The following is a 14153-nucleotide window of genomic DNA, read 5'->3' as shown; positions in this document are numbered from 1 at the left end:
ACTGTCTACTTTGCACTGGAAATGCCTCACTTCTCCTCTTAAAATAATTTGTAATGGCTCCCTTTATCTTTCAAGAAAAAGCCCATTGCCAGATCCTTTACATTCTAGGTGTCTCACCTTCTGGATCCAGACTGGAGCATCCTCATCTCCTGTACCCTGCCCACAGAAAATTTACCCCTATTTCCTGACCAGACCACATTGTATTCCTCTGTGTCTGTCTTCATGTTATTCCTTTTCCCTGAAATACCCTTTCTGCATCAAGTTCTTTCCCACTGGTGTCAGTTGGGTCCTCCCAGAAGCAGATGTTAAGATGGCATTAGAAACACAAAACAACACTGACTCCATGCCAGGCCCATTGGTTTCCTCAATGATTGTGGAGACCCTCACTGGCATTCAGTGGACAGGGACCAGAACTGCCAGATGTCCAGCAGTGTTCAGGACGGTCCTTCGCAATGAAAAAATTGTCCTGATATTTCACATGGTTTCCAAATTTTCCACTGGACGTTCCTGGAAGGGAAAGCCCTGCTTATAATTTCTTGAGTCCAGAACCTAACTTAATTTTACACACAGGGATCTTTCAAGGTTTTGATTATACCTCCAATTTTCTAGGAAGGACACTAACCTTGTATGTCAAAGAATGGCCACATTTCACTGATGTTGTCCAGAACCTTACCAAGAAAAATCCATCTGGACATCCATGTCATTGACAGCACCGCCATGCGTGTGCAGGGACTGCGTTGGCAGCTGTCATATTCTCAGCAGTGAAATGTTTCCTGGTCAGCATTTTATTATTTCTTTTAGTATAGTTATGCCCAAGCTTTTACCTACTAACATATTTTTATTATAAATTTCTTACTCTTTGTTTTTTATCCTTTAAATTGTATAAAAATTATTTGTGTAAATAGGTTATATTACTTATGAACTTCATTTTAGAATTAGAAAGGGAACATTACAAAGCATTAGCAATATTTCAGTCCATTTTAGGACTGAAAGAGTTGAGAAACACCAGGGCCCATGTTCATCTGCATCAGGTAAAAGAAAAAAAAGGAACAACTCTTCTTTGAAACAGCTGTCTTCATTTCTTGTGGCTTGTTCTCTGGGGTTGCCTTGTTTTTTGCCTTCAAGCATCTGTCGGCATTAATTTTTCCTCATAGCTCTACAGACAGATAAATTGCCCCTGAACTAAATAAATAAATTTGAAGAAATGCTTCTGGATTAACATTTTAGAAGAAAGCCATCATCCCTATAATGATTTTTTCCATTCTCCTGCCTACAGACGATTAACATATTATTTAGCATTTCTTCCATTTTGCCTTAGACCAGAGTTCTTTGATACATGTCTGTCACTGTCATTTATCATTCCTCCACTCACACAGGCAACAAACATTTAATGAGCACCCATCATGGGCCACGTGGTGCATTAGCTGCTAGGAGCACAAGATTAATAAGTTCCAACTTTTGCCCTCAAGGAGTTCAGAGAGGTGGGAAAGAAAGGCAAATAAATAAACAATTAGAGTGCTAGATGATATAGACTATTTAGAAGGATATAACAAGAAATGTATAAAATGATGTAATAAAAAATTTGAGTACCTTACATTGAACTTTTGACATGGTGCTTAATAAGAGATGTTTTGAAGTTATTCAAATTGTTCCAAGGGTGAAAGTTGGGCAGATATATTGGCAAGTTAAAATGGAAAAATAACGGTCACGCCAGCAAGGTGAATGAAATTCTGATGGAATGGGGCATTCCAATGACATGAGAACATACGGATATTTTTTCCCTCAACCACCATTTCTCTAGCAATTGCCTTGCCATTTGCCAGACACTGTACTATCTGCTGAGAACACAAAGCTGACTAAATCCCTGCTTTTTCTCTCAAGGAATTTAGTTATACCAAAATTATTTCCAGAACTAGGAATGCATATCTATATTGGCTAATGGAATTGCATTAGATGGAGGAACTAATATCACACAAAGTGCCAGGCTCAGAAGTAGGAATGGAGTCAATAAGGAGGAGGCTGACTCAAGTGAGCCAGGCTGTAAGCAGAACCCCAGGTTAGCAGTGTTAAGGGCTGCTGGCTACAGGAGATCACGAGTGAGCCAGAAATCCAAAGAGAGGCAGATGAGTCAGAACCCAGGATGTGAATCCAAATACTGAGGAAATAGTGTTTGACACAGCAGCTCTTTAAACACTTCCCTGGAGAAGCGGTAGCTGAATGAAGAATAAGAAGATGAGTTTCAGGCAAGTCTCCGGGCTCTCTAAAAACATCAGACTGAAACCAGATCATGACAAAATGAGTAGTGAAGTGCCAAATAATCAACCATCAGGAAAGAAGTTTTCTGAATGATTACAAGCTAGACTCATTCATGTGTCTATTTTTAATTGTTTTGTCAGCCTATGTGCACACACATGATCCTGGGATGATGATGTTTAGAAAACAATTTTCATGTGTATATTCAAGACTATATCTGGCTGCTAAAGAAAAGCAATCAGCTGATTTTCCTTGTCTTTTTCTTTTACTAATTAGGAGTTGGCTGGATCTTTAGCACAAGCTACCCCGTGGTCCATCTATTCATCCATCCACTCAATAATCGCTTATTACCAGCTACTAGGTGAAGGACCATCCCAGGTGATGGGAGGGAAAAAGATAAATTGACCCAACCCCGTCCTTGAGAGGTCAGTGTTGGGAAGCCAGTCTCTGTTTGGAGAACAATAGTGCAGAACACATTGATTGCAGCAACAGAATCTAGATCACTTTTCCTTTGTCAATAACTTTAAATGGGTATGCAGACAATAATCAATAAAGTGGTGCCTGCACAACTGTTACCAAGGAACTATTTAACTCAATTCCTTGATGCTACCGTCTCTGCCCAGCTGGGCCAGGTTGGCATTCTGATTGCTCATGAGGAAAAAAGACGATGCAATACTCTAGTTCTTCGTATGCCAAGATGAAAGTCATCAATCTCAATCTCTGTGAAAGATGAAACTCTTTGGTAAAAAGAGCAGTGAGCTCTATCAGTCTTTCTAAGGCGATGCAATCTTTAAGATGATACAGAGAGGGCAGAGGCAGTGGAGGAGTTCAGAAGAATTTATATGGGGAAAAGGGAAATGATAAAATTTCTCCACCTATTTTACAAGAAGCTAAAAATAAGACAGAACATGTATTAAACCCAAAGGCAACAGTGTTTCTTGAAAGGTATGTAGTGTACTCTAGGTGGTAAATTATTTGCTTGTCATATGTAAAATCATCATCATCTAACATGAATATCTTGCTTTTTAACTCAGCTAAGCCTATTACATGGTTCAAATTAATCTATTAAAATGAAAATTTCACTTTCCTCTTCTCTTCCTCATATACTGCTAACCCTTCCCCTTCTTGACTGATATGTATATGCCGAATCGTTTTCATTTCTAACATTTACTAGTTGGCATTGCCAGTTCCCAGGCATAAAGCCTTTTAATTTTTAACACTAAAACTTATATTCATATAAATTTATATTCCAAACAAAAGTCTTAGTATTAAGTACATCTTTAGTGAAATAGCTTACGGTGTCTCATCCAAAGTTGAGTAGAAATTAGGTATTTGATATTTGCTGATTACTTGATTCAAGAGAGTATCTTCCTCCATCGCTCTGCCAAATATCTGGGGTTTTGCTGCCTTGTGATCCCCAACACGGGTTATACCTATCTCTGTAACTGTCATATAGGAGCCACTTGGTAAATATTTGCTGAATTAAGAAATAGTGAAGGAAAATAGTGATTACTTGGAAGACAATGCCAGATAGTAATGAAGAACCCAGATTTTGATGTCAGACTGCCTGGGTTGACTCTTGGTTCTGTTGTTTGTTGGTAATAAGACCTTGGGAAAGTTGCTTAACTTCTTTGTATCTGTTTTCTCATCAATAAAATGGGTATAACAATACTACCTATCCCCACAGAATTGTTGCCTGGATCAAGTGATTTAAGGTATGTGAGGCACTTAGAACATACTCAGCCATATCTGTGTTAGCTGTTATTATCATCACTATCACTATCATTGTTATTCTGGAAGGCTGAGGGTTAGGAGAGAAAGGCGTTGGCACAATGAGATTCAAAGAGGACACAGATATTCTCCAGAGGAGTTAAGGACATATGGGTTTCTTTCTAACATTCAGGTTCCTCATTTATGCATGTATGGAGCAGATAATTCTTGCGAGGAAGAAAAGGGATTACGTGGCTTTAGTGATCTTAGCAAACAGCTGTCTTCTCCTACTCCAACTATTTTTGCTTGGCTAAATCATGTTCATCTCTCAAGTCTTGCATTAGGCAACTGTTCTTCTAAGAAGCTTTCTTGACCTCAAAGTTAAGTCAAGAAAGTTAAAGTACCTCTTTAACTTAGTTAAGTACCTCTGTGATGCGCTCCTGCAGACTATTCCGTGGCTTCTGACACACTTATGGTTATCTTGATGCTAGTTTATGGTCTTCGACTGGGGATTTTCAGTTGGTTCTCTGTGTACCACCAACTCTTGGATCAGTACACAGAGGCCTAGAGGAGTGATGCATAAAGATGTATTCAAAGTTTTGGAGACAGCACGGTGTGCAATATACTATATCAAGTTACCAGCCCTGCATACCCAAAAGCTCATCATGTCTGCCTTCTGATTCCACCCAAGGCTCGGGTTGCGATACTTTCTTGCACAAAATAGCAAGGAAGAATTTGATGCACGCATCACCGATATATGTATGTCTGTTTATAAACAATATACATGCTATTAGTATATCCACATTAAGTCCACTCTAAAATGTACACAAATAGAACTACCATATGACCCAGCAATCCCACTACTGGGCATATACCCTGAGAAAACCATAATTCAAAAAGAGTCATGTACCACAATGTTCATTGCAGCTATATTTGTAAATAGCCCGGAGATGGAAACAACCTAAGTGTCCATCATCGGATGAATGGATAAAGAAAATGTGGCACATATATACAATGGAATATTACTCAGCCATAAAAAGAAATGAAATTGAGGTATTTGTAGTGAGGTGGATGGACCTAGAGTCTGTCATACAGAGTGAAGTAAGTCAGAAAGAGAAAAACAAATACCGTATGCTAAGACATATCTATGGAATCTAAAAAAAGAGAAAAAAAATTGGTCAGGAGAACCTAGGGGTAAGATGTGAATAAAGATGCAGACATAGTAGAGAATGGACTTGAGGATGCGGGGAAGGGGAGGGTAAGCTGGGACAAAGTGAGAGAGTAGCATGGACATATATACTCTACCAAACGTAAAATAGATAGCTGGTGGGAAGCAGCTGCATAGCACAGGGAGATCAGCTCGGTGCTTTGTGACCACCTAGAGGGGTAGGATAGGATGGGTGGGAGGGAGGGAGACACAAGAGGGAAGAGATATGGGAACATATGTATATGTATAACTGATTCACTTTGTTATAAAGCAGAAACTAACACACCATTGTAAAGCAATTATACTCCAATAAAGATGTAAAAAAAAAAATAATAATAAATAAAATGTACACAAAAATTAAAATTTCAAAAGGAGGACATTAACACACACACACACACACACACACACACACACGACAATGCCATTTACATCTTATTTGCTTAAGCTTGCATTATTAGAATTATCTTCAATCTGTAGTTTCTTGGCAGGAAATTTTGCTCATTTTCTGAGAGTTAGTTTAGTTAATACTACAAAATAAAATCTGTAGATCATCTAAGCAAGGACACTTGAAACTGAACATAGCAGAGTCAGCCTTCTCTGAAGTGAGTCTTCTACTCTCCTTCAGCATACCTGGAATGTCCTATGTGACACTACACTAACCAACGTAGGTTTCAAATCAGGATACCAGGGTCAATCTTTGTATCAAGGATATTTTTGTTTGAAAAAATGCAAGTATAGATTTTAATTATCTCACTCCTCCATATCCAATTCGTCAGCAAACACTGTCAGCTATACCTTCAAATGCATTCAGAATCTGATCACTTCTCATCTTCTCCACCCAAGCCACCATATTTGTTCCAGGTTGCCATCATCTGCATTAGCATTATATGGCCTCCCAACTGGTCTTCCAGCTTCTGTCCAGGGCCCTGAACTTCAGGCAATGAGATCCCATTAAAATATGTGCCCTTTGTCTGCTCAACTATTTTCCCATCTCACTCAGAGAGAAAGCCTAGGACCTCACTCTGATACACAAGGCATTCTATGACGATCCCTATGACTTCTGTGGCTATAAAGAAGAATGCATTGACCTTCTCACTTAGCCTTAGGACAAAGGTGGAGGTGGAAGATGCATTTACCATAACTAAAGATGGTCAAGAAAGAGTTTCCCTGTGAGGTAGTCAGACACTGTGTTTCAAAGCCTTTCTACAACTAGACAGATTTCCTTCTGAGAAATTCAGCAAGCAGATGAAGACTGTCCCAAGCCAGTCCTTCTACTGATGGCCACCAGGACCATAAAACTTTTCTGTTGAATATATGTTTATTTACTACAAAATAATGGTTTTACTTAAAGAGGACATTTTCATTATTTAATTTTGCAGATAAAACTTTGAAAATTGTGCACATAATAAAGATTATTTGCAGTACCCATATCTGATGCATCATCTTCACAACCACACAGTTTAACGTGAATTTAAATTCAGCCAGTCATTCTAAGGTGACAGTTTTATCTACAAAGCCTCCATTTGTATTTCAAGCAATTTGTTTAATGGAACAATTTAGAATACTTGTTTAAACTGATCCAAATAACATTAAAAAAAAAAAGTTAAAGGAAATAACTTTCAAATGCATTTTAATAATAGAAACCACTGCTGTTTTTTAAAGCAATGAATCTTAGCCTTAAATGTGAGTGTTAATTACACAATTTCTTATTAAAGAGATTCAAGGAAGATAGCAATGCAATCGTTATAAAAATGTAAACTCAGATAAAATCCACCACTCTCCCATAAAATACTGATTCACAAATATTAAGACCTCAAATAAAATACACGCTGTGAAATGTAACAAGTGAAACACTGAAAAATAAGATACAAAATTATAAAGTTCAAACATATATTATGCTTCAGTTCTCACTTTACTGATTTGCACCTCATGTACAAACAGTTCAAGGAACCTGGTGATTTTCCTTATTAAAAGGGCTGAGATGGCAATGATTGAACACTCTGCATTTTCTTTGTTAATAGAAAGTATGATTTATGAGAAGGGAATAAAAATCTAAGAAAACCACTCGATAAATTATTCAATTTTCAGACCAAGCTGATTTAGAGCAAATTTCCTTCATGCTGCCAGTATGGGAAATGTAGCTTATTGGATAAGAACGCAGTGTTTAAGAGAATATCTGGGCTCGTTTCCTTGTTTTTAGTAATTTTGTGACTGTAGACAAGGCACATACCTCCTGTAAGTCCAGTTTATTCATTAAAAAAATGGAATAATAATAGGAAGCATGTCTCAAAGTACAAGATGTGCAACACCAGTGGCTTTCAAGATGGCTATTATGGTGATGAACTTTTTTTGAAATATTATTTATTTTTATGTGTATGAGAAAGATACATAATTAGTATGTCAACCTGAACATAAACAGAGACTTATGTCAGGAAAAGCCTAGGTAGTACCATGGAAATCTCTCTTTCTCAGAGAGTAGTTCTTTTCAGCTGTACTTTGTGACTTCAATTCCATGAACATGGACATTTTTTAAAAAACTGTAAAATTGTTTACACAGACAACTCAAATATTGGAAACAGAGCCTTAGGGTTCATGTGGAGCATGTGAAAATAAAAGGAAAAAGTGAGCTAGCATTCCTAAATTACTTAGCCTAGTGTTAGAGCATATTAAGAATGTAATAACTTTTGTTGTTAATATTATTTTTTCCTTATGACTATTATTGTCCTATTACCATAATGCTAATAAACCAAACATAATCTACCCTGGCATAAAAGAAGTTTATGAGTATCTGTACAAAAAAAAAATCATCTATTACTTTCCAAATGATTTACAAATAAGATGCATCAAGAAATCAAGGAACCAAGAAAGAATAAAAGAAATTAGAAAAAAAAGATGGGGGAATGGGGAGCTCACAGAGGAAAACTGAACAAGGACCTGATAAAATCAAACAACATAAACCATTTATCGTAAGAATATTTGATAAAATGTTGTATGTTGCAGTGACACTGGGGTTAAGTAAATCTCCCAATAACATTTGAAGAATAATCATATCTGGTGAACAGCACATACACCATCTTCTTAACCTTTAAATCAGGACATTTGAAATAAATAAAATAGCTTTTTACATATTTATTTTTAAAAATTCCATGAAGTAATGCAGTATATACCACTAATAAAGGTCTAAAGCTTTTCTTATAATTTTACTTAGTTCCTCTGAATAGTTTTTTCCAAAAGGGGAAAAAATGGCAATGTTAATATCCAATATAATATTGCTTAGAAATTTTCCTCTTCAGTGCTTATCTGCTTCCTATTTAATTGCAATTGTAGTTAATATTTTCCTACAGGGAATATTTCTCAGGAAAATATATGCTCATTATTTTGTGAATATGTTATATTTATTTTAAATAAAATATTCTAAATTTCACCCACCAACATATAAAGTAGCTTTAATATTTTTGTGTTCCAATTCTTATCACAAGCTAACCCTAAATTTTCTTTTAACACTGGCAAAGGACCACTCAATAATGATCAAAAGATAGATAATATTTATTAAGATCCAGATTTTTTAGTCATAGTAAGACTGAGTTCCATAGAGTTAATAATTCTTATATCCGAGAACTAACTAGGGACAGAACAGGGCCCAATCTGGTGAAACTTCAAATAATGGGTAAGTCATGTGATAGCAAAACTCATAAAAAGTTTCACCTTGATAGCCTACCATGAATTTCTCACCCAGAAATGAGGACTATGGGCCAAGGGATAAGTTAGACACTAAAGTTTATGCAGCTCATGCAGCTCAATATCAAAAAAAAAAAACAACCCAATCCAAAAATGGGCAGAAGACCTAAATAGACATTTCTCCAAAGAAGATACACAGATTGCCAACAAACACATGAAAGAATGCTCAACAGCATTAATCATTAGAGAAATGCAAATCAAAACTACAATGAGATATCATCTCACACCAGTCAGAATGGCCATCATCAAAAAATCTAGAAATATTAAATGCTGGAGAGGGTGTGGAGAAAAGGGAACACTCTTGCAATGTTGGTGGGAATGTAAATTGATGCAGACACTATGGAGAACAGTATGGAGGTTCCTAAAAAAACTACAAATAGAACTACCATATGACCCAGCTATCCCACTACTGGGCATATACCCTGAGAAAACCATAATTCAAAAAGAGTCATGTACCAAAATGTTCATTGCAGCTCTATTTACAATAGCCAGGACATGGAAGCAACCTAAGTGTCCATCAACAGATGAATGGATAAAGAAGATGTGGCACATATATACAATGGAATATTACTCAGCCATAAAAAGAAACGAAATTGAGTTATTTGTAGTGAGGTGGATGGACCTAGAGTCTGTCATACAGAGGAAGTAAGTCAGAAAGAGAAAAACAAATACTGTATGCTAACACATACATGTGGAATCTAAAAAAAAAAATTAAAAAAAGGTCATGAAGAACCTAGGAGCAAGATGGGAATAAAGACCCAGACCTACTAGAGAATGGACTTGAGGATACAGGGAGGGGGAAGGGTAAGCTGTGACAAAGTGAGAGAGTGGCACGGACATATATACACTACCAAACATAAAATAGATAGCTAGTGGGAAGCGGCCATATAGCACAGGGAGATCAGCTCCGTGTTTTGTGACCACCTAGAGGGGTGAGATAGGGAGGGTGGGAGGGAGGTAGATGCAAGAGGGAAGAGATATGGGAACATATGTATATGTATAACTGATTCACTTTATTGTAAAGCAGAAACTAACACACCATTGTAAAGCAATTATACTCCAATAAAGATGTTAAAAATAAATAAATAAAGTTTATGGATAAGGCACAGAAATACCACCTAATGCGAGTTAACACATGATGAACACACTAGCTGTCTTTGGAGAGTTGGAAGAAACCTACTAAATGACACTACAGGTGCCTCTTCAAGTGAATCAAGAACACAAATATAGTCATTGAAAATTAATTTAAAAAGGAATTTTTCTACTTCTTGCTTGAAAGGTGTAATACAACTACAATTCTGTGATATGATCAAAAAGAAGTGTCTTAAAGTGGGTGAATTTGCCAGATAATTAAAGCTAATTTCTTGACAACAAGTAAACAAATGACTTGAAATTGCCATTGAGTTTTAACAAATTACTTATTGAATTTACCAGCCTTGCTGACTGTGTTGGCATTAGGAAATATTCTATTTTGATCTTTGCCCTTTACTGAAAAAGCCTTTTCCTGCTGCATATACTCTCTCACTACATAATGCTCTCTAGTCAGTAATCTTATAAAAATAATAAGAAATAAATATAATGCATTTTTAAGAATGACACCTGTTTTAAGAGTTAACATTTTAAATATAGCAACATTTCTCTGAGTCCCAGATAAAAATCTCTTTCAACCTGAAACATGTCAATTTGTAACATGTTGTCCTGACAAATATATATATTTAATTATATTATAAATTCATTTGTTCGTCAAAACCTTACTAATGAAGTTGAAAATCAAATTTTTTGCTTAATTTTTTTTTACTGTTTTTTAGTTTTCATTTTTAAGTCACAACTAACAGGCTGAAATATCAGATGACATTTTACAGCAGAAGTTTAGATTCAGTTGCTAGTCAAAACCATAAACACTGGGCTTCCCTGGTGGCGCAGTGGTTGGGAGTCCGCCTGCCGATGCAGGGGACGCGGGTTCGTGCCCCGGTCCGGGAAGATCCCACATGCCGCGGAGTGGCTGGCCCGTGACCCATGGCTGCTGAGCCTGCGCGTCCGGAGCCTGTGCTCCGCAACGGGAGAGGCCACAGCAGTGAGAGGCCCGGATAGCGCCAAAAAAAAAAAAAAAAAAAAACCATAAACACTATGATTATAAAGTTACAATGATAAAATTTGTTATAGAAAGAATCAAGTGGTCCAACTGTAAAACAGTGCAATTTTAGTTTGTAGTACATTTCTTACTCCCAGAAAAGAAAAAAAAAAATGGCACATGGCTATTACCATGGTATCAAATGAAAACAAATTTAGGACCCATTATTATCAGGGTATCCTTATAATGTATGTCCCATTAAGCTATTACTGTTAGTTCTGTTTTCATTTTTACTGACTTAACTTTAAAACATTTTAATAAATAACATAAATTTTGTTCTGTAAAGAATTTATTAATTATAATAGAATTTAGAATTAGAAACTTGACATATGAGGAAATTGATAGCAGAAAAGGTCAGAAACAGGGCACTTGGCTTGGTTTTTGCAGAAATGATACATTGTGAACTCATTCTCAAAATGTTCTGAGTAGTAGAAAAAGTTCTGATGAAAGAGCATACCAATAAATTTTGCACTTACTTTGCAGAGGCAAAGTGTCTGTAATACACTGTAACTCTGGCTCCTTGGCCCATTCAGTCTTTGGCAGGATCTGTGTCATCTCATAGTCACCATTCTCTGCCACCGACACTGGTTCACTGTCGACTGGTGTCTTTGTTAAGGTTTTCATGTGCTGTTGAACTTCCGCCAAGAGAACAGCTTGTATTGCTTCAGTTACCTGTAAAGTTTTTTCTTTTTTTTAATGAATTATTTTTAGTGTTATCATAAATGCTTGGAGTCTTATATAAAACCCAAAGTCTAGAATTTTGATTTGAATAAGTCTCACATAAATTGGAATGCTCCATTCCACGAAAATTACCATCTGAAACAATTGAAATGCAGTTACTGAAAATTGGCACCCAAATCATCATACTGTTCTTTTAAAAAAAACCTCAAGAGAATGTAAAAGGAAAGTTTAAAGGGAGTTCTCAGTTCTTTCTCATAAAATATTTTCATTTATACCAGAAGATAAAGAAACTTTTAATATATCACATTATTCTGAAAGACAGGTTTAGTTCCTCAATGTCTAGCTCTAAAACACGATTTAGCTAAAAACCCTTGATTTAAACTAGGTTGAACACAGAAAGGTAAAGACAAGACTTTAATAGTAAATCTCACTAAACTGTGTGTATGTGTATATGGTTTTACATGGCTTAAAATACTGCAAAGCCTGCCTTCTGATTATTGCACCTACCCAGTCAAGGACCTGTGGTTGAGGGAAGGGGAAGGGAGATATTTAGCACAGGGCATCTAATCCAATATGTTCATTTTTAAAATGAAGAACCTGGGATGTGACATCCCAAGTTCCACACAGACATGGTGGACAGGCCTTCTAACCCCTGATTCTATGTCCTTAGTAGTATATGTCCTCCCAAGGTTCTATACTCTTACATCTCAGTAAAAAGCCAGTGACAGTACCTTAGCCCCTTCCTGGTAAGAGATGAGGTAAGGTCCAGGAGTTAGGTAGAGTTCAAGGAAAGCCAAGACCTGAACTGGTGAGAGAAAAGGAAGGGCACTGCTGATCTAGATGAACTTGGGACACCTTTCCAATATCCTCCCCTGGCTGATAGTTAAACCTTTAACATAGCCACGTCCCAATGCCTACTCTTTTCCCTTCAAAAGCCTATCCTCTGTCAAGATGACTCATGTTCCATAATTGCCATCGTCCCCTCTGCCTTATTCCCAGCCTACCCATAGGATGCCTAGAGCTAGGGCTTTGGGACAACACCACTGAAACTGGTGATCGAGAGATGCTAATGCCCAAAACAGAGTAGGTATTCATTTAAATATTTATTTTGTCCCTTTTATGTGTCCTGGTAGCATGTGAGACCTTTAGGTTCCAGGGACACTTGAGAGTTTTTGCTGATGGCAGATGCTAGGTGAACTATAGGAGCAGAAGGAACTGGGTTCTAAACTCTATTCTAGAGTTTTAAATATAGGGAGCTTCCTGAAAGTATCAGAGGAGCTGCCTGATCACTGATCATCCCCCTATTCTTGTCCAGTCAGATGCTTGGTTGGGTCGTGAAAAAAGGCTAATGAATGATATGATTTTACTATCGCTTACCAAATCTATTAACATTGTAGTACTGCCTGTCACAATACAGGTACATAATGCTTACATCATGTGAGGAGATACTCAACACTGTGAAAGCTGTTGCATACCATGAACACAACATAGAATTCTACACATTATGATACTGATGAGTCATGCTTATTAATATCTACCATATGCTGAGATACATTGTATCTTAACTATTAGCTATGATATCTATTAACATATACTATTCTATATCACAATAAGTGAATCATGCTTATCATGTAGATATTATGATGGGACAACCTGTATTAATTATTCATGGGCAATTTTACAACACCGAATTTATGTCATTTTAATTTTGCCACACATTTATTTGATAGCACTGCTTCCAAGACATGAATGGTGTGGTAAACAGAGCTCTCAATCTGACATGAGAAGGTCCAAGTTCCTGATTTGGCTATGACAGTTACTACAAATGTAACTTTTGACAAGTCACGTACTTCTCTGGGACTTCATGTCCATACTTATAAAACAGTCTGTGATGCTGAGAGAGGCTAGGACGAGAGCTTTCAATCACAGAAAGCTGTATGGAACTTGCTTCTGTTCATACCTATAAAAATCAGGAAGATATTAGAGGAAATCCTCAGAACTGTAGTACATCCAGACTATGGTCTATCCCTCAGAATGGGCAGTTTGGCCATATGGTCCCATGGGATTATGGATGATGGCACATACCCAATTGGAGACAAACTCAAAATATACGCTTTGTGCTCAGTGTGAAGTCAATACACAGAGAAATGGTACAACTTGTATAAGCGTATAATAATGTTACAGTATCTGGTATACAGTGAGCCCTAAAACCAGGCTAATTGAATTGAAATAGATATTGTATACTTTAAAAATATACACTATGGAAAGTAAAATTTAATGATAGATTCTGACTGTCAGTACTTAAGTGTCTCTAGCATATAAACAGAGTAGATAAATTTTGTAGATAGGTAGTAGGCATAGAATTTTTCCCAACAAAATATAAAATCTGTAGACATTATTTTATATAACTTTGTGATGTGAATACTGAGCTAA

The 14153-nt window shown here is 36.7% G+C and overlaps 1 protein-coding gene across 6 annotated transcripts in view; it reads right to left on the bottom strand.

Moving 5' to 3' along the window:
* WDR72 (WD repeat domain 72) overlaps positions 1-14153 on the bottom strand; it is a 203667-nt gene that overhangs the window by 65132 nt on the left and 124382 nt on the right. For 5 of the 6 annotated variants that reach the window (XM_024754341.1, XM_024754342.1, XM_024754344.1 and 2 more), the window contains one exon: positions 11516-11711. In XM_024754341.1, the coding sequence (XP_024610109.1) occupies positions 11516-11711 (196 nt within the window). Of the gene's footprint in view, positions 1-4388; positions 4528-11515; positions 11712-14153 lie in introns of all 6 variants that reach the window. The other variant, XR_003004428.1, reaches the window with a different exon arrangement.

The sequence above is a fragment of the Neophocaena asiaeorientalis genome, unplaced genomic scaffold, assembly GCF_003031525.2.
Source record: "Neophocaena asiaeorientalis asiaeorientalis breed wild unplaced genomic scaffold, Neophocaena_asiaeorientalis_V1.1 scaffold391, whole genome shotgun sequence".
NCBI lineage: Eukaryota > Metazoa > Chordata > Mammalia > Artiodactyla > Phocoenidae > Neophocaena > Neophocaena asiaeorientalis.
The sequence above is the reverse complement of the archived record's forward strand: the minus strand, read 5'-3'. Positions and strand labels throughout refer to the sequence as shown.